General features: G+C 49.8%; 1 protein-coding gene across 1 annotated transcript; it reads right to left on the bottom strand.

The window, feature by feature from the left end:
* Positions 1-1,009: 1,009 nt before the first annotated feature.
* On the bottom strand, positions 1,010-18,890 carry slc35g1 (solute carrier family 35 member G1). Its single transcript, XM_070874204.1, is given in 3 exon segments — positions 1,010-1,757; positions 15,780-15,960; positions 18,626-18,890. Coding segments are annotated over 3 exon segments (1,194 nt in total).
* Between the last annotated feature and the right edge of the window lie 1,463 nt (positions 18,891-20,353).

Genomic DNA, 20,353 nt, shown 5'->3' on the forward strand with positions numbered 1-20,353 from the left:
AAATCACACAGCTAAACAGAAAAAAGCTAAAGTGCAACTTTAGAAACTGAGTAAACAAAGCGTTATGAAACAATTGCTCACCACACGTACTTGTGATCAGTATTGTTCTAGAGCCCTCATCAGGATACGAAGAAAGAAATAGCTTTCATTTATAAAGCATCTTTCATGACCTCGGGACATCTCAAAGAGCTTCACAACTGATGAATTACATGTGAAGTGTAGTCATTGGCGGCAGACAATTTGCACACAGTAAGGTCTCACAAGCAGCAATGAGATAAATGACCAGATAATTTGTCTTTGGTGATGATTGTTGAGGGTTAAACGTTGACTAAAACACGAGGGGAACTCGTCTGCCCTTCTTTAAATAATGCTGTGGGATCGTTTACGTTCACTTCACCTGAGAGAGCAGACGGGGTTTTGGTTTAAAGTCTCATCCACAAGATGGCAACCCCAACAAGCAGCACTCCCTCAGCACTGCACTCATGTGTCAGCCCAGGTTATGTGCTCAAGTCTCTGGAGAGAGGCTTGATCCCATGACTCTCTGACTCACAGAGGTGACACTGAGCCACGACTGACACCCGCGTGTTTCAAGGACAGTTTCCTGAGGTCTGAAAGAGCATGAATGCACTCTCTGAAGTTAGTACATAGTGCGAAGTCTCATACGTTGCTATTCAGACAACTTTGTCGCAACTAGGTTTCATCAAAATAAACATTTTTGTAATATTTTCGGAAGCATAAAATATTACAAAAATGTTTATTTTGGTTTTTAAAAAAAAATTTAAATCCACATTTTAAATAATTGCTCTTACTAATGACTGCATCATCCTGAGAAAACCTTAATTAAGGGTGTGAGTATTCAGTCATGTATTCACAAAGCAGGTCAGTGTCCAGCCTTGGCCTAGAATGAGTTGTTTAAATGTTCTACCAGCAACTACATTCAAATTTCAACTATGTTCCTGAGCAGACCCTCTAAATTTTAAATCATCATAGGCCAGGGTTCGTTCTGACTTTATTTCGCCTTTCTGGTGCTGGTGTACCATTTCTGGAAAGCAACTCCGGTGGTGCCAACTGTCACACAAAGTGCTCCTCCCAAACTCCACCAGGTAGGGGTACGATTCAGGAAAAAATACTGAAATATAAATGCCAGGATCACTTCCGATGTCTTCATCACAGCCACGGGTGCAGCCTTCTCTAACTGCAAAGCTTTGGTGATAAAGACCTGGCCTGCAATCCCGAAGATGGCGATCAGGATTAGAAATGCTCGATCCACACCGCAGTGGGGCAGGCTCCATTCCTGAATGATTGAGACTACAATCACGCACAGAGCTAATCTGATCACCGAGTAGTACCAGATGGAAAGGGAATAATTGACGGATTTGCCCATTTTCCGGATCACGATCAGCATCAATGCTGCACAGATTGCACTTCCGAAAGCAGCGGCAGTCCCCCTTGTATGGTCCCTGTAGTCACTTTCAAATCCAGAAACTTGAGAGCCAAAGAGAAACGGAGGTCTGGCGATAAGGACCCCCCCAGCTAAAGTAAAGATGGTGAATACGAGATTCCACAAAGTGCATCTTTCCTTCAAGAAAATCCATGCAATTATGGTAACGAAGACCGGGTTACTAAATAGAATGACAGTGGCGTCAGCCAAAGGCATCTGTTGAATGGCATAGAAGAGCAGGATCCTGGCTGAAGCACCAAGGATCCCTCGCATGAGAAGCAAACCTCTTTGGCCCCGTGGTCCCAGAATGTCCAGTCTGCAAAGCAATTTGACAGATTAAAGCGTTAACATTTAGTGCACGTGTTTCTCTTACACTTAATACATTTTATTTTACTTTTGGTTCTTAGTTTAGTTAAAAGAGATGAAATAGGAACTATTTTGAGGCTTAAGTTTTATGTACACGGGCCGACTTTTCCATTCGTTTTCAAATGAATAGACGGACGATTGTGAAGGTGTGCTTCCCGCAGCTCCCGTACCTGCACTGCTCCCGATGGGCGACGTGGGATCACCAATCATCTTTCCCAACTCTCTCCCCATCTTAATTCCAAACCCCACTGTTCTGGAGAGATGCATGTTGGACATCCTGGGGAGTTAAAATGTTAACAGTTGAATTTCTTTGCATCTTAAAGCAAGAGGCTTTCCAAGCTTTTCGATTATAAACAGGATGACTTGGAAATGTCGTGAGAAGGCACTGCTTGTTTTCTGAAATATCAAGTGCTTAGGGACGAAGGGGTCAAAACTGCCCCGTTTCTTAAGGCCTCTTACCACCAGAAATCGGCGGCCATGCGGCGGAGTGGAGTGGACTTGTCGTGGAACGGCTGCCGATAGCCCAATTGCCCTTCCGCGGCAGTGACCATTCCTGCACCGCTTCTCCCCCAGTTCAGTGGCGGTGCTGGCCCGCACTCTTAAATGCGTCCTGGGCCGGAAGTGAAATTCCGCTCTAAAAGTCGTCCGACCGCTCGGCGGTGCCAAGAGTAAGTTGTTTTGGGTGGTGCATAACTCCTGTTGCACACCGCCAGAGTGCCTTGAAGGTCTGCTGCTTTGCGTTGATTTTGTGTCGGCGACTGTTTCCCGTTGTTTCACGCACAGTGCAAGGATACACAGAGCGTGCTGCTTTGCGAGCGCTGGAGACACCTCCACCTGCAGAACAGGGAGGCCACCTCGAGGAGACTGGGCTTGGCGGGGGGGGCTTTGAAATGGGGACAGTGCAGGCAGGCCGTCTCCTGCACATTGTGTGTGCCACCGAGGCACGCAGGAAAGGCCAGCGCCTGGGGCAACGGCTGCAGAGGCAGTGGGCAATGGCCGCAGGCACCATTGCTGCCCATCATAGAGAGGGCTAGAGAGGTGGGTGAGAGAGAACAGGCCAGAGAGCTGCCACAGTAAGGCCCTCAGCATCCCCTAAGGAGGAGAGTGAGGTACGCGGACCCCCCCACACCAGATACTGGGCCAGTAGGCCAGGACACAGCCTGCAGGGGAGCCTGCAGCTGTGCAGCAGGAGCCTGCAGAGGCGGAGGATGCAGAGCAGCAGGGAGAAGCCAATGAGCCACAGCACAGAGCAAGATGGCTGCACAGATGTGGGGGTGCCAGGCCATGACGACAAAGGGTCTCCCGGCAGAAATTCTCATGCAGGGATATGAATGATGATCAATGCCTGTGCAGACTAAGATTCCGCCAGGACGTTGTGACTGAGCTCTGTAATCTCCTGCAGGCAGAATTAGAGCCCCAAACATGGGGTGTGGACAGCCCTGAGCGTGGTGCCCAAGGTGACTATCACCCTGAACCTTTATGCGACTGGGTCCTTCCCAGCTGCCACTGTGGACATGTGCAACGTCTCGTAGTTTGCAGCTTATACATCGATACGGGACGTCACAGATGCTGTGTATAGGAGGAGGGCCAATTACATCTCATTCCCCATGACCAGGGACAAGCAGTTCGAGCAGCAGACTGGATTCCTGTGCATTGTGGGCTTCCCCAGGGTCCAGGGGGTAATTGACTGCACCCATATCGGTCTCCGGACACCCCAACAAATTCCCGAGCTATTCAGAAACTGCAATGTTCTTCTCCCTCGATGTTCAACTTGTTTGCGACGACAACCTTTGCGACTACAAAGATTATGGAAGTGGATGCCGGGTTTCCTGGCAGCAGCCACGACTCACACTGCACCAGAGCGGTATGCCACGCCCCTTCACTGGTCCCAATGAAGGTTGCGACTGGCTCCTTGGTGACAAGGGCTACGCACTGAGCACTTGGCTCACGACTCCTCTGCGCAACCCGAGACCTGACGGGCAGCTCGCGTACAATGAGAGTCTGACACCCACCAGGACCATCATCGAACACACAATTAACATTCTCAAACAGAGATTCCGTTGCCTGGATCACTCGGGGTGTGCTGCAGAACTCGCCTGAACGTGTCTCCATATTTGTGGGGGTGTGCTGCACACTCCACAACCTGGCTATCATGAGGGTGCAGCTACTGGAGGACAAGGGGGAAGTGTGGGGGAGGAGGAGGAGCAGAACACGGGTGGGCAGCCACGCAGGAGGTGGCATCGCCATCGTGACCCTGCAAGGGAAGCACAAAGCTGTCTGATAGCTGCGCGGTTCACGTAACTCAATGCCCAGTTGGGCCTGCATCTGGGCATGTCCATGAGCCAACCTGTGAGCCCTCTCACGCATCAGTCCCGCAGTCAAATGAGAGACCTTAACACAAATTCCAAACACAAAATAAAGATTTATTAGAACCCAAACAATGGTTTTGCAAAACATTCACATAATTAATTATCATCCTTGCGCAACTCCTTATTACCTGTTATGCTGACGTCTCCTTACACTATGCCACAGTGTCTCCGCTGTGCCTGCCTCATGGCTTTGCAAAGGCGGCTATGTGTCTGTAGAGGAAGCTACAGATGTCCTTCTCGGACGCCCTCGACCAGCTCTGACCCTGGAAGGGCCGGCTGCAGACTGGGGCCCGCATCCTCCTGTGCGCCGTCAGTCAGAAGCAGCTGGGGCGAATCCACGGATGGCCGCAATTGTGGAGTGTCTCGGCTCGGGGCTGCTGTGACCCGGAGAGCCCACATCAGTCTCCTGGTCCGAGGAGCCAGCGCCACTCCCCCGGGGGCAGCTCCCCACCTCCCCCACAAAGCTGCTGGAGCACAGGTCGCCGGGGTTGTGCTGGCCCCGTTCGGCCCCCAGTGGACCCAGTCGCATTGGCAGCAGTCCGATCTCACGTAGCCCCCAGCTGAGACTGCATGAGAGCCACTGGGAGCCATCAGAAACGACAGCAATCAGACGCTCCGTGTCCTGTTGCCCAGAGTGCATGAGAGCATTCTGAGCTTCCAGGGCAGCGGCCATCCTGTCCAAAGAAGCAGAGTCTCGCTCGCTCCCTCACACCAGTGCTGCAGTGGCAACTGTCACCTCGGCCAAGAGACGCATCATCGCAGCTGGATCTGCATGCTCACTCTGAGATTCCACCATCGCCTGCACATTGGCAATGATGGTCCCCACGGTGCGCACAGAGCTGTCCACAATGCGGGAGGCAGACTCCCCCACGCTCCTGGCCACTGCAACAGCCTCCCGCCACCCCTTGCATTGCCGCCAAGAGTTCCGATTGCATGGCCTCCACCCTTTGCTCAAAAGCCCAAACATCGATGGGCTGGTCTGAGTCCTCCTCAGCAAGACTCGGCTGTGCTCCCGCTCCCCGGAGAGATGGCACCCGAGGTTCCCTGAGCCTTACACCATGCTGCAGCCCGCTGGGCCCCGGTGCTTCACCCAGGGCAGACCCCTCTCCTAATTCTAGGTTACCCGACTGCAGACTCCCAGTATCTGAGCTGGTGCGTGGGACTGTAGGAAGCAGTGATGCGGTGTTTCTGGCAGAGCCCCCCCTCTCTCCATCACCCTCATCCAAGATGCCACCAACATCTTCGAGGGTGTCAACTGTCTCTTCCTGACTCTGGCTGCCAGTCGCGTCAAGGGTCTCTGTGTTGTTCCTGATGATACTCTGGGTCTCATTTGGAATCTTAAAAGAGAGCAGGGGTGCCAAAGTGTGAGGAGCCACATTGCACCATGCAGCAAGCAGCTTGTACAGCAGCCTTAGCAATAGCCAGGTAGGCCTTTGCACTGTGAGGGAGAGATGGCATTGCACAAAGGCCTTCATTTACCCATGCTGCCCCCAGCGACATTGGAGCAACCACCAGCTACAGGGACTTCAATGTGCGCGCCCACTAGCCTCTGCACCCGCACCTCAAGATCTGTGAGCGGCACATTCTGCAAATCACCACCACCAGTGGCTTGCTGGTGGTGGCGACTCCTCCTATCAACAAGAGTAGGCATTGGTGACGAGATCCAACACCGCCTCCAGTGTCCCAATGCAGCTTTCAGCCGCCTGAGCAAAAGAGTGTTTGAAGATCAGGCCCTCAAAACTGTCACCAAGCTCATGGTCTACAAGGCTGTAGTAATACCCGCCCTCCTGTATGGCTCAGAGACATGGGCCATGTACAGTAGACACCTCGAGGCACCTCGAGTCACTGGAGAAATACCACCAGCGATGTCTCCGCAAGATCCTACAAATCCCCTGGGAGGACAGATGCACAAACATTAGCATCCTCGTCCAGGCCAATAGCCCCAGCATTGAAGCACTGACCAGACTTCATCAGTTTCGCTGGACAGGCCACATTGTTCACATGCCAGACACGAGACTCCCAAAGCAAGCGCTCTACTCGGAACTCGTCCACGGCAAACGAGCCAAAGCTGGGCAGAGGAAACGTTACAAGGACACCCTCAAAGCCTCCCTGATAAAGTGCAACATCCCCACTGACACCTGGGAGTCTCTGGCCATAGACCACCCTAAGTGGAGGAAGTGCATCCGGGAGGGCGCTGAACTCCTCGAGTATCGTCGCCGAGAGTGTGCAGAAATCAAGCGCAGGCAGCGGAAGGAGCTTGCAGCAAACCAGACTCAATGCCCACCCTTTCCCTCAACGACTATCTGTCCGACCTGTGACAGAGACTGTGGCTCTCATATTGGACTGTACAGCCACCTAAGAACTCATGCTAAGAGTGGAAGCAAGTCTTCCTCGATTCCGAGGGACTGCCTATGATGATGTGTCAGCACGGATGTGCACCACCTTGGCCTGCAAAGCAACAAAGGGTTGGTAAGTGGCAGTTTCAAGAGGCCTCGGCCTGGGTCCATTACATGCAGTTGTGATTCTGAGATGCTCGGGATCCTCCATTGTGAGCATGCACACATACAGGCCGAGCAATCAACAGCTACTTCAGCTACTGTGTAGTGTTGGTGAGAAACAAGTTAAGGCGAAGGAGTGTGGCAGATATAATGTGACGACTCAGTGAAAGATGTACTCACTTTCATCACTCGAATAAGGTCAGTTAGCCTTTTCCTGCATAGGTTGGGGGTGAGCTGGTGAATTGAGGTCCCTGAAACCTCCTCTGCAAGCTCCCTCCAGGCATCTGTGAAGACGCTCCGACTTGGTGTCCTACCACTTTCAGGGAAGAGTAGGCAGCCGCCTCATTCCCTCCACAGCTTCCATTAGTTTCCAGCTCTGCGTCGCTGAAGCGGCAGGCCCTCCTCAACCCTTCCCTTGCAGCCATCTCCTCGGATACAGGTGAGAACGAAGTCGTGACACAGCTGCAAACCCAGCAGCTGCACCGTTAGCATCAATTGGCTGGGGTGGAATTGCATTGTGCAAACACCGCTCTGCTGGCACACCGCTGAAACCAGCCCATTACCCCAGTCAGTACCACTCCACACCGTTATGGGCCCGAGAAAGCAGTATGTCCCTCTTAATAACACCACTCCATCCATCTCAGCGGTAAGGCATGCTAAAATGCAGTGCATGCGCCCCGTTTCGGGCGGATAGCAATTTTGGCCCCTAAGTGTTAGTAATGACGTCACCCACGAGTGGTTTTGTTTTAGGCGAATAAAACAGGAGTAACGAGTCCATTTGCTAAGATAACAGTCGGCAAAGGAAGTCTTTTTTAAGGGAAGTGGTACTGAGGTAAACAATTGCAAACTGTTTACGTCGTCTGTTTTCAGAGGATTTAGGAAATAGATATGTCATTTTGACATTTTCCTTTGATGTAGTCAAAATATGTAAAGGATCATGGTTTTCAATAGTATCTTAGAAGGTACTCAAAAGATACGGAAACCAAATATCCACTCTCTGTATACAGTTAATGGCCGATCACCTTTTTACTGTGCATCAATAAAGTCTTTCCGTATACTCTACTATGACGTCTCTTGCTTACTCGAAACGTGTTGTTGTGAACCAGAGGTTGCTTAAGAAATGGTGCTGTGAACTTGTCTGTCGAATATGCGGACGGTAAGTATGAATTAATATCGATAGTAGGTATAACTAGCTCCTGGGAATCGCGATCTAGGGCATCGGATGGAATCATTCAACATAGTCAGCTTCTCGACCAAGTTGGTCCCTTTGAAAATTTCTGACCGGATTAAAAGTAATGGGGGTTCTTACAGTTTTTCCCAAGGAAATTTTAAACAGGAGCTGGGAGAAAATTGAACAGGCACTGGAGAATGCGTGTCTGCAGAGTCAAAAAGATAGTAGGTAGAAAATGTTCCTGTTTCAGCAGAAACAAAAGGAAAGTAGACAGAGTGCATTCCTATTGCAAGGGCTTTGTCTGGATATGGGCGTCTTGAGGAGAAAGCATGCTCAGACACAGGCTGAAAATAGGGTCTTGAAGGCAGAATTGGAGAAGCTTAAGGAGGAGTTTGATGCAGTCAGGGTCCATGCTGTGCAAGCTACTAAGTACGAACTTCTGCCCCCATTATGACTGACTTCTGCCCCGCTCTCAAAAAAATGGCAAATAGCTGAATTTTGCAGGGTTGGGCCGCCGCATCCATTGCGGCAGCCAAAACACATCAAAAACGGTAGGTGTGCCCCATTTCTGGTGGGGGTGAATTTCGGCCCCAAAATGTGGGAGTCATACGCCTGTTCTACAGGAATGCGGAATGGAAGTTGGAATGTTGAAAATGTTGAGAGAAGCAGTTACAGTAGTCCCACACTGTGACGTGAGAAAAGGGTTGGGTTTCGTGACTGAATATTCAGCTGATAAATAATCATAAAACTATTAATCTAACATAGGAACAGAAGTAGGCCATTCAGTCCCTCGAGCCTGTTCCGCCACTCAGTGATATCATGGTTGATCTGCATCTTAACTTCATCCACCTGCCTTGGCTTCAGATTCTTTTATAACCTTGTCTAGCAAAATTCTATCGATCTCGGATTTAAATGATGAATTGAGCTAGCATCCACTGCTTTTTGTGGGAGAGAATTCCACACGTACCTCTCTTTGCATGAAGAAGTATTTCCTAACTTCTTTCCTGAATGGCCTGGCTCTGATTTTAAGGTTATTTCCTCTTGTCCCAGACTCCCCCACCCGGGGAAAAAGGTTCTCTCTATCTACCATATCAATTCCTTTCAAAATAGTAAACACTGCAATCAAATCACCCCTTAACCTTCGATATTCCAGGGAATACAAGCCTACGCGAGGTATGACCTTGCATCTGTAAAACCTCTCAACATTCGAGAAGAACTAATTCCTTGCCCCCGCCAACTGTTGGAATAAATTAACAGTTGGTTTTAAATGTCTCTCAGAACCGATATCAGAGTCTGACATTCTGAAGCAGATCTCTAAAAACCTGCCCTTGTGCAAGAAGGAATCTGCCAGCATGTGGTGCTGCAGTGTAACTGTAGCAGACATCATCATCATCGTAGGCAGTCCCTCGTATCATAGAAACATAGAAAATAGGTGCAGGAGCAGGCCATTTGGCCCTTCGAGCCTGCACCACCATTCAATATGATCATGGCTGATCATGCAACTTCAGTACCCCATTCCTGCTTTCTCTCCATACCCCTTGATCCCTTTAGCCATAAGGGCCATATCTAACTCCCTCTTGAATATATCCAACGAACTGGCCTCAACAACTTTCTGTGGTAGAGAATTCCACAGGTTCACCACTCTCTGGGTGAAAACGTTTCTCCTCATCTCAGTCCTGAATGGCTTACCCTTTATCCTTAGACTGTGACCCCTGCTTCTGGACTTCCCCAACATCGGGAACATTCTTCCTGCATTCTTCCTGCCATCCCGGGAATCAGTCTGGTGAACCTTCGCTGCACTCCCTCAATAGCAAGCACATCCTTCCTCAGATTAGGAGACCAAAATTGCACACAATACTCAAGGTGTGGTCTCACCAAGGCCCTGTACAACTGCAGTAAGGCTTCCATGCTCCTATACTCAAATCCTCTCGCTGTGAAGGCCAGCATGCCATTTGCTTTTTTTACTGCCTGCTGTACCTGCATGCCTACCTTCAGTGACTGATGTACCATGACACCCAGGTCTCTTCGCACCTCCCATTTTCCTAACCATTCAGATAATAATCTGCCGTCCTGTTTTTGCCAACAAAGTGGATAACCTCACATTTATCCACATTATACTGCATCTGCCATGCATTTGCCCATTCACCTAACCTGTCCAAGTCACCTTGCAACCTCTTAGCATCCTCCTCACAACTCACACCACCACCCAGCTTAGTGTCATCTGCAAACTTGGAGATATTACATTCAATTCCTTCGTCTAAATCATTAATGTATATTCTAAATAGCTGTGGTCCCAGCACTGAATCCTGCGGCACTCCACTAGTCACTGTCTGCCATCCTGAAAAGGACCCGTTTATTCCCACTCTTGGCTTCCTGTCTGCCAACCAGTTCTCGATCCACGTCAATACATTACCCCCAATACCATGTGCCTTAATTTTGCACACCAATCTCTTGTGTGGGACCTTGTCAAAAGTCTTTTGAAAGTCCAAATACACCACATCCACTGGTTCTCCCTTATCCACTCTACTAGTTAAAAAATTCTAGAAGATTTGTCAAGCATGATTTCTCTTTCATAAATCCATGCTAACTTGGACCGATCCTGTCACTGCTTTCCAAATGCGCTGCTATTACATCTTTAATAATTGATTCCAGGATTTTCCCCACCACTGATGTCAGGTTAACCAGTCTATAATTCCCTGTTTTCTCTCCCTCCTTTTTTAAAAAGTGGGGTTACATTAGCTACCCTCTAATCCATAGGTACTGATCCAGAGTCCATCGAATTTTTTTAAATGACCACCAATGCATCTACTATTTCTAGGGCCACTTCCTTAAGGACTCTGGGATGCAGACTATCAGGCCCATGGGATTTATCGGCCTTCAGTCCCATCAGTTTCCCTAACACCATTTCCTGACTAACAAGGATTTCCCTCAGTTCCTCCTTCCTGCTAGACCCTCGGTCCCCTAGTATTTTCGGGAGGTTATTCGTGTCTTCCTTCGTGAAGACAGAACCAAAGTATTTGTTCAACTGGTCTGCCATTTCCTTGTTCCCCATTATGAATTCACCTGATTCTGACTGCAAGGGACCTACATTAGTCTTCACTAATCTTTTTCTCTTCACATATCTGTAGAAGCTTTTGCCGTCAGTTTTTATGTTCCCTGCAAGTTTACTCTCAAACGCTATTTTCCCCGTCCTAATTAAACCCTTAGTCCTCCTCTGCTGAATTCTAAATTTCTTCCAGTCCTCAGGTTTGCTGCTTTTTCTGGCCAATTTATATGCCTCTTCCTTGGATTTAACACTATCCCCAATTTCCTTTGTTAGCCACGGGTTGAGCCACCTTTCCTGCTTTATTTGTACGCCAGGCAGGCATGTACAATAGTTGTAAATTCATCCATGTGATTTTTAAAAGTCTGCTATTGCCTATCCACCGTCAACCCTTTAAATATCATTTTCCAGTCTATCCTAGCCAATTCACGTCTCATACCATCAAAGTTTCCTTTCTTTAAGTTCAGGACCCTCGTCTCTGAATTAACTGTGTTGCTCTCCATCTTAATGAAGAATTCTACCATATTATGGTCACTCTTCCCCAAGGGGCCACGCATGACCAGATTGCTAATTAATCCTCTCTCATTACACAAGACCCAGTCTAGGATGGCCTGCTCTCTAGTTGGTTCCTCGACATATAGGTCTAGAAAACCATCCCTTATGCACTCCAGGAAATCCTCCATCGGGGATGACTTGCTTCCACGCCAAAAAGGGAATAAGTCCACAGGTGTTCCAATGAAGGACCTAATATTCTAGGTCCCGAACTAGATGCTGAAGGGTGGAAGATGCCTGTGCGTCGATTTTTTTAACATGTGGTGGCTGTTGCACACCGGCCACCACACGGGCCTGACAGAGCGAGGTCTTTGTCCAGTGGCAAGGTGATCGGGGCCCAGGAGAGGCTTGAGTTCGGGACCCAGAAGAGGCGAGGGCCCAGGAGCAGCACGGGCCACACTTCAATATCTGTGCGCACCAGGCCTGTACAGCAGAGCTGGTCTCCGGTCGGAGACAACGATAGATTTTAAACTATCGGTGGGTCGTACCAGCTGTCCACCCGATGGGGCCGGCAGGAGGACAAGTCCATCGAGAGGGTCAGACCGTATAACCATGTCGCCCGCGGTTTGTGACAGAAAACGGGGTTTCCGCCATGGCTCGGGGGGGTTTTGACCTGGCAGCAAGGTAGGTCAGGGGGAGGGTGAACGAAGAGGTCGTGGTGCGGGGGTCACGGTGGGAGTCGGGGCGGTGCTGGCCCATATTATTCTTGTGGCGTCCAGAGAAGCACTTCCATTAGGCCTCTTTCAGGGTGGGGCCAGCTGGATGGGGAACAGTACAAGGCCGGTAAGTTTTCCCTTGCAATTTTTGAGGCACTCCCACCCGGTTTACACCTGTGGAGCCAGTGAAAACCTCCCCCCAGGAACGTTATAATTGTGCTTCTGATGGGGCCGCATTTCTGGACCAAAGCAGGCAGCAACAGAAGCTACAAAGACCAGAGTTTTCCCCAAACTCTAAGGAGCAGTAACGTAGCTTTATTGCAAGATTGTGAATGGGAACCGTTGCACCGTTACCTCTGGAGTCCCCAATGATCGGGCCTTGGGCTCCTCCAATTGCTCATTTCCAAGCTGCCCCCTTGCCAACATCATGGGGTCAGCTTCCACATGTAGGCTGATGGCACCCAGCTCCACCTAGCCACCGTCTCTCCCATCCCCTCCACTACCTCAGTGTGGTCCAACATCCAGTCTCGGGGGAGCTGCAATTTCCTCCAGTTAACTAACAGGAAGACCAAAGCCTTTGTGGCCGAAATTGCCCCTTTCTCTAAAGGCCCGTGGCCTGAGAGAGGAGGTCACGGGGTCGGTGCGGAATGGCCGCCGAGTCTCCGCGGATGGGTTGCCATTTTTGAAATTGCTCTTCCTCAGTTTTGGAGCGGTGTAGGGGACCACTCCACCTATTTTCCTGCCACGGCGACCCCTTCCCGAAATTGCCGTGTGGGAAATTGTCTCTTTCGAAAATTGCCCCGTGTGAGCGCCGCCGCTGCCGGTCGGTGCCAGGGCCGGCAACGCCATCTTATTTTCTTTTGTCAGCCGACTGTGTGCCAGGCCACTGACCTGGCTGAAACCCTCCCTGGTGGCCCAATGTTTGCCACTAAGGTGGCTGCAGAGTTCGCAGCAGCCCTCCCCGTTAACGGATGGGGAGGGACGTTGTGATGCGCCAGTGCGGCGCTGATGGCTTACAGCTTCGGCCACTCTGCCCCGCCCCCACTTCCGCCCCCCCCGCGAGTGACGACCATCTCCACCCCGATGATGAGGCCACTTCTGCCCCGCTCCAAAAAATAAAAGCACAAAGTTCTGAAAATCTCCGGTTTGGCGGCCCCATGTATTGGGGCCGCCGGAACACTTCAAGGAGCGATAGATGCGACTCGTTTCGGGCAGTGAGCAATTTCGGCCCCCCCCATTTATCTTCGGCCCCCGCCACAAACTCCGCACCTTTACCCCCCGGTTCTCTCCTACTTCAGCCCATGTGCTGATGAAACTCTTAACCAATGCCTTTGTTGCTTCCAGATTCAACTATTCCATTAACAGAGTGAGAAAGCGAGAGAAAACGACAAAGAAAGCAAGAAAACGTTGCACATACCCATCACGGCTTCAGGATGTCCCAAAGTGCTTTTCAACAACTTGCATTTATATAGCGCCTTTAACAAAAATGTCCCAAGGCGCTTCACAGGAGTGTTATCAAACAAAATTTGGCACGTAGCCACATAAGGAGGTATTAGGACAATGACCAATAGCTTAGTCAAAGGGGTAGGTTTTAAGGTAGGTCTTCAGGGAGTAGAGAGAAGTACAGAGGTGGAGAGCTTTAGGGAGGGAATTCCAGAGCTTAGGGCCCAGGCAGCTAAAAGCCACCGCCAGTGGTGGAGCGATTAAAACAGGGGATTGCACAAGAGGCCAGAATTAGAGGAGCGCAGAGATCTCGGAGGGTTGTAGGGCTGGAGGAGATTACAGAGATAGGGAGGGGCGAGGCCATGGAGAGATTTGAAAACAAGGATGATAAGTTTAAAATTGAGGCGTTGCTGGACCAGAAGCCAATGCAGGTCAGCGAGTGCAGGAGTCATGGGTGAACGGGGCCTGGTGCAAGTTAGGATATGGGCAGCAGAGTTTTGGATTAGCTCAAGTTTAAGTAGGGTGAAAGATGGGAGACTGGAGAGCGTTGGAATAGTCAAGTCTAGATGTCACAAAGGCATGGATGAGGGTTTCAGTCGGGCGATGTGACGGAGGTGAAAGTAGGCGGTTTGGTGATGGTACGGATTTGTGATCGGGAGCTCATTTCGGGTTCAAATATGACACCAAGGTTGCGAACAGTGTGGTTCAGCCTTAGACAACTGTCTGGGAGTCGGTGGCTAGGGAACGGAGTTTGTGGTGGGAACTGAAGACAATGGCTTCGGTCTTCCCAATATTTAGTTGGAGGAAATTTCTGCTCATGTCGGAAAAGCAGTCTAAAGACAGTGGATGGATCGAGAGAGGTGGTGGTGAGGTAGAGCTGGGTGTCGTCAGCTTACATGTGGAAACTGACTCTGTGTTTTTGGATGATGTCGCCGAGGGACAGCGGGTAGGTGAGAAATAGGAGGGGGCTAAGGATAGATCCTTGGGGGACACCAGAGGTAACGGAAGCAGGAAGAGAAGCCACTACAAGTGATTCTCTGGCTATGACTGGATAGATAAGAATGGAACCAGGCTAGTGCAGTCCCATCCAGCTGGATGACGGTGGAGAGGATGGTGTGGTTAACCATGTCAAAGGTTGCAGGCAGGTCGAGAAGGAGGAGGAGGAGGAGGGATACAGTCACATCGGATGTTGTTATTTGTGACTTTGATAAGGGCCCTTTCAGTACTGTGGCTGGGGCAGAAACCTGATGGAGGGATTTAAACAGGGAGTTTCAGGAAAGGAGGGAACAGATTTTGCAGGCAACAGCTCGTTCAAGGACTTGGGAGAGGAAATGGAGGGTGGAGATGGGGTGGTAATTTGCAAAGTCAGAGGGATCAAGATTTAATTTTTTGAAGGTGTGATGGTGCCAGCTTTGAGTGGGAGGGGACAGTACCTGATGAGAGAGAACAGTTAACAATATCAGCTAACATGGGAGCCAGGAAGGGAAGCTGGTTGGTCAGCAATTTGCTTGGAATAGGGTCGAGGGAGCAGGAGGAGGGTCTCATGGACTAGATGAGCTCAGAAAAGGCATCAGGGGAGATAGAGAGAAACTAGAGAAAGATGCGAGTTCAGGGCCAATGAAGAACTTGGAGTGTAGTCGCTGTTGTAATGTATGACGCACAGCAGCCAAATTACACACAGCAAGATCCCACAAACATCATGACCAGATAATCTCTTTTTCTTCCCAAGTGATGTTGATTGAAGGATAAATATTGGCCAGGACTCCCCTGCTCTGCTTCAAAATAATGTCATGTGATCTTAATTATCACAGATTAAAGTACAAATACCCAATCTGAACAATTACCCCATTAACGCATCAGCAGAGCTTTGAATTACATACATGGTAAAAATATGAAGATAAAAGATGAACATTGTCGACAGGAACATTACACACAGATAGAAACAATTGAAAATCAATTGATGCTTTAGCAGTTAAAGTCTCAGCTTGTAGCTAACCAATCAATTGGTTGAATTTGATAACGGCACAGGTATACAGTGTAGGTAAACAAATATAACTTTATAGTAATGGGAATTAAAAGGGACAGTGTGGTCATTTATGGAATTTTGAGTTGTGAAATTAATAATACGCCCCTTCTAATACACTTTTTCACATATTGGATACTTATTACTTTATGCTATGTAACTCCAAACATAATACAGGCAATATTTAGCAAGCCACAGATGTTTATTTTGTATGTACTCCTTGTATATAATGATGGGACATGTAAATATCCACTAAAATAAACATTGCATCCCACTGATTTCCAGAGCATGAACTCCTTCAATTTTCTTCACCAAAAGTGAAATGACTGAAAAGAATACACAGGATAACAACGCGTAGCATAAACCAAGGCCCATCCATTTGGGCTTCTTCCCTGTAACTGAAAGGAGTAAGAAAACAAATTTACCAAAATATTTTAGCAATAAATAACATCTACAATGTAGGAGTATTATATAATTGTTTTATTCATTCATGGAATGTGGGTCTCGCTGGCAAGGCCAGTATTTATGGCCTAACCCTTGAAAAGATGGTGGTGAGCCACCTGGAGTCCGTATGGTGAAGGAACTCGCAGTGGATTCTGACCCAATGACAATGAAGGAACGGCGATATATTTCCAAGTCAGGATGGTGTGTAACTTGGAGGGGAACTTGGAGGTGGTGGTGTTCCCGTGCACTTGCTGCCCTTGTCCTTCTAGGTGGTAGAGGTCGCGGGTTTGGGAGGTGCTGCCGAAGAAGCCTTGGCGAGTTGCTGCATTGCATCTTGTAGATGGTACACACTGCAGCCACGGTGCGCTGGTGGTGGAGGGAGTGAATGTTGAAGGTGGGGGATGGGGTGCCGATCAAGCGGGCTGCTTTGTCCTGAATGGAGTCAGCACAGCACAGCACAGCGCAGGACAGGAACAGGCCAATCGGCCCAACAGGACTATGCCATTGTTTATGTTCCACATGAGCCTCCTTCTACTCTACTTCATCTAACCCTATCAGCATAACTAATATCATTCATTGTAAATAGTAACTTTACCGTAAATTTATACGGAGATGGATTCCAGTCGGCAGTACCTAATTTTCACTGCCTGACTCCAATTCCAGTTGCCCTGCCCAGAGCTCCCCTCCTAGCCAGTAAAACTTAAGGGGCTGAAGTTGCCCCTCCCGATAAAGCCTCTGGCCGCCTGAAAGCGGCGGCCAGAGGGCGGTGCGGAATGACCACTGACTCTCCACGGAGGAGCCGCCATTTTGAAAATTGCCCTTCATCAGGGGTGGAGCGTTGTAAGGGTAACCGCTCCGCCCGTTTTCCCGCCGCGGCGGGAAGGCGCCGACCCCTTACCAACCGGCGGCGACTGCGTCCTGAAATTGCCCCGCGGGAAATATCGCTTTTGCGGCCAGTGCCCCCAACAGCTTTTTGTGTCGGTGCACTCCTTGTTGGTCCAAGGGGAGGGGGCACTGCCGGCGACACCATTTTATTTTTTGGTCGGCTGACTGCCAGGTCGGCCCGACAATTGTGCCCCCGGGTTCGGCCGGGCCGCCAACAGGCAGCCTGGCAACCCCCTCTTGGGTGCCAGGCCACTGGCCCGGCCGAAACCCTCCCTGGCGGCCCAGTGGACCAAACTTAAAAATATACAGAGTTCACAGTGGCCCTCCCCTTTAACCGAAGGGAAGAGACGTCATCCGCGTTGCGCTGACATCGTCGGCAATATGCTGATGAGGCATCGGAGAGGATGACCCGCTGCAAGGGCACCGCCACCTCTCAGCCGCAACTACATCCGCCCGAGCAAAACAAACCATCCAAAGTGCCGAATATCGAGAGCACCTTTAAAAACTTTTAAAAAACGGAAGGTGCACCCCGTTACTGGTTGGGCGAAAAATTGATAAAGAGAAGGTACTACAAAATGTTGGCTGTCCTTAAAGTGGCTAGACTGATGAAGCTGGGGTTGTTCTCCTTAGAGCAGAGAAGATTGAGAGGAGATTTGATCGAGGTGTTCAAAATCATGAGGGGTCTAGACAGAGTAGATCGAGAGAGAAACTGTTCCCGTTGGCGGAAGGGTTGAAAACCAGAGGACACAGCTTTCAGGTGATTGGCAGAAGAACCAAAGACGACACGAGGGGAACCCTTTTCACGTAGCATGTGGGTAGGATCTGCAATGCACGGCCTGAAAAGGTAGTTGAGGCAGATTCAATTGCGGCTTTCAAAAGGGAATTGGATAAGTACCTGAAGGGAACAAATTGCAGGACTATGGGGAAAGGGCGGGGGATGGGACTAGCTGAAGTGCTTTTGCAGAGAGCCGGCACGGGCTCGATGGGCCGAATGGCCTCCTTCTGTGCTGTAACCATTCTATGAGTTAGCACTGCGAGACTGGGGCCGGTTAGCTCACTTGGTTAGAGCGTGATATTAATAACGACAAGGCCATAGGCTGGATTCCCGTACGGGCCAGTAAGTTATTTAGAATTGGAAAATGGGCGAGGTTCAACTAAACATTTCTGAAAACACCTTTTTTTCTGAAGGTCATGTGATGAGAAAGATGACCCCACTCTGTAATGCACAATGTAATGCTGCTGCATGGGTTAATGCACGTTTGAATAGTTGCACATACTTGGACAAGATATAAAAAAATAATGTTCTCATTGGTTAGGAGGTCTGCAGAAAGCTACTGATTCGAAGTACTCTGTAAATGACGGGTTTATTTGACCTGCCACTGCTTCAGACATGATTTGAATTGGCTGATTTAATGTATGCATGTAACTCGGGAGGATATTAGCCAGCGTGTCCACGGGCAGGGCTGTGTGTTTACGAGACACTAAAGAGGTACCAGTAACTTTCAGGGACCACTTCTATTTATTTTGCTGCACAAGCTGTTCCTTTAAATGTATTGCGTGCAGTCAGTCAGCCTTGTGGAACAAAGGCGGTGGATTTGGTCACGGGCAGACTGCATGTGTCAATAAGCAGATATTGACGGCAGTGCAGATAAGGACCAGCGATTGCATGTACAGGTTGGATCTCCCTTATCCCGCACCACCCCTCGGCCGGCATGATTCCGGCCGCTCCGAAACCCGGCCCGCCGACACTTCCTTCACGGCCCGCCAGCACTTTGGGCCTGCCCGGGGCGCTGACCTCCTCCTCCTCCTCGACCTCCTCCTCCTCCTCCTCCTCACCCCCCCCACCGGACCTCAGGCCGCTGACCTCCCCGCGTCTGGCAACATTTCTTAATCGCCACAGGCCAGGTCCTGAGGGTGCCGGATAAATGAGGTCCAACCTGTACTCGTTTTCACATTCGGAGTGGCTCCTGCCAACGAACCAGAAGCTGCACAGAGGCATCCTGTGCACAACTGTCAGGACTCAAATTTAGAAAATAACATTTGTCATGTATCCAGACATGTTTACTGGTTGTACTATTACATCTGACGTGCCACCAGAGGGCACTACTATGGGAAACTTGTACACCAGCTGAATGGTCACGAAGGTGTGGCACCAGAGGGCACTGCAGTGGGGGACTTGTAGGTTACCTGTACAGGTGTGCCAGTCCGAGTATAAACGGCAGGCCACCATGTGTGATCCTCACTCTGGAGTTATATTAAATGGACTAAGGTCACTACAGTTCAAGTACAATACATTGCCTCATGGAGTCATTATCAGAGCATCGAAAGACATAACAATTGCCGACGAGATTACGGACTTTCACATGAAAATAGCTAACTTTGGTACGTTGCAGCAATTCGCCGATGGGTACAATTGGGATGCCTTTGTGGAGCGGCTCGACCATTTCTTCACAGCAAACGACCTGGCAGTAGATGTTCCGGCCACACTGGCTGATAAATGCAGAGCTATCCTGCTAACCAGTTGTGGGCCCACCATCTATGGCCTCGTCAGGGACTTGCTGGCACCAGCAAAGACAATGACCAAGACGTACGAGGAGATTGTAACATTGATCCAAGAACAACTCAAGCCCAAAGAGAGCATCCTCACAGCCAGGCACTGGTTTTATACCCACCGACGGCCCGAAGGCCAGGAGATTGCAGAATATGCTGCAGGCCTCAGGAGGCACCGTGTGATTTCGGCAACCACCTCACCGAAGCGCTGCAGGACATCTTTGTCATCGGAATCGGCCACAAGGGCCTTCTTCACAGGCTACTATCCGCAGATACCACAGTCACACTGCAGAAGCCCATCGCCATGAGCCAGGCATTCATGACCCCGACCTGTGGCTCTAGGCGGATGACTCATCCTCAGGACTCAAAACCGGCAAATACTGTACACAGACTGGCGCCTTTTAGAGGCTGGACTGTAGAATGTGAATCTCCTCAGGGGAGAGAGAACAGGCCCCCGAATCCCTTAACTCTGAGTCCACCGAGGGGGGGCTAATCGAGTAGCACCATGCTGGCGTTGCGGAGGGACTCACAGGGCTCACCAGTGCTGCTTTAAAGACTATGTATGTAAAGGCTGCAGCACAAAGAGCCACCTCCAGCGAATGTGCAAAAGAAATAGGACTCACTGTGTTGATGAAGAGTCTGCAGATGGCCATGAATCCAGCGCGGATTATGAAGAAGTGATCAGAGAGGCAGCTCAGCCCCACGATGAGGTGTATGGCATGTTTACCTGCACCACCGAATGTTCCCTGTTGAGGATGGAAGTTGAGATAAATGGCGTTCCAGTCTTCATGGAAGTGGACACGGGGGCGAGCCAGTCAGTAATGAATCAAGAAGCCTTTGAGAGGCTATGGGACAATCAGGCTGAACGACCCAAGTTGGTCCCAGTTCAGGCAAAGCTGCGCACCTACACCA

This window comes from Pristiophorus japonicus, chromosome 3, assembly GCF_044704955.1.
Source record: "Pristiophorus japonicus isolate sPriJap1 chromosome 3, sPriJap1.hap1, whole genome shotgun sequence".
NCBI lineage: Eukaryota > Metazoa > Chordata > Chondrichthyes > Pristiophoridae > Pristiophorus > Pristiophorus japonicus.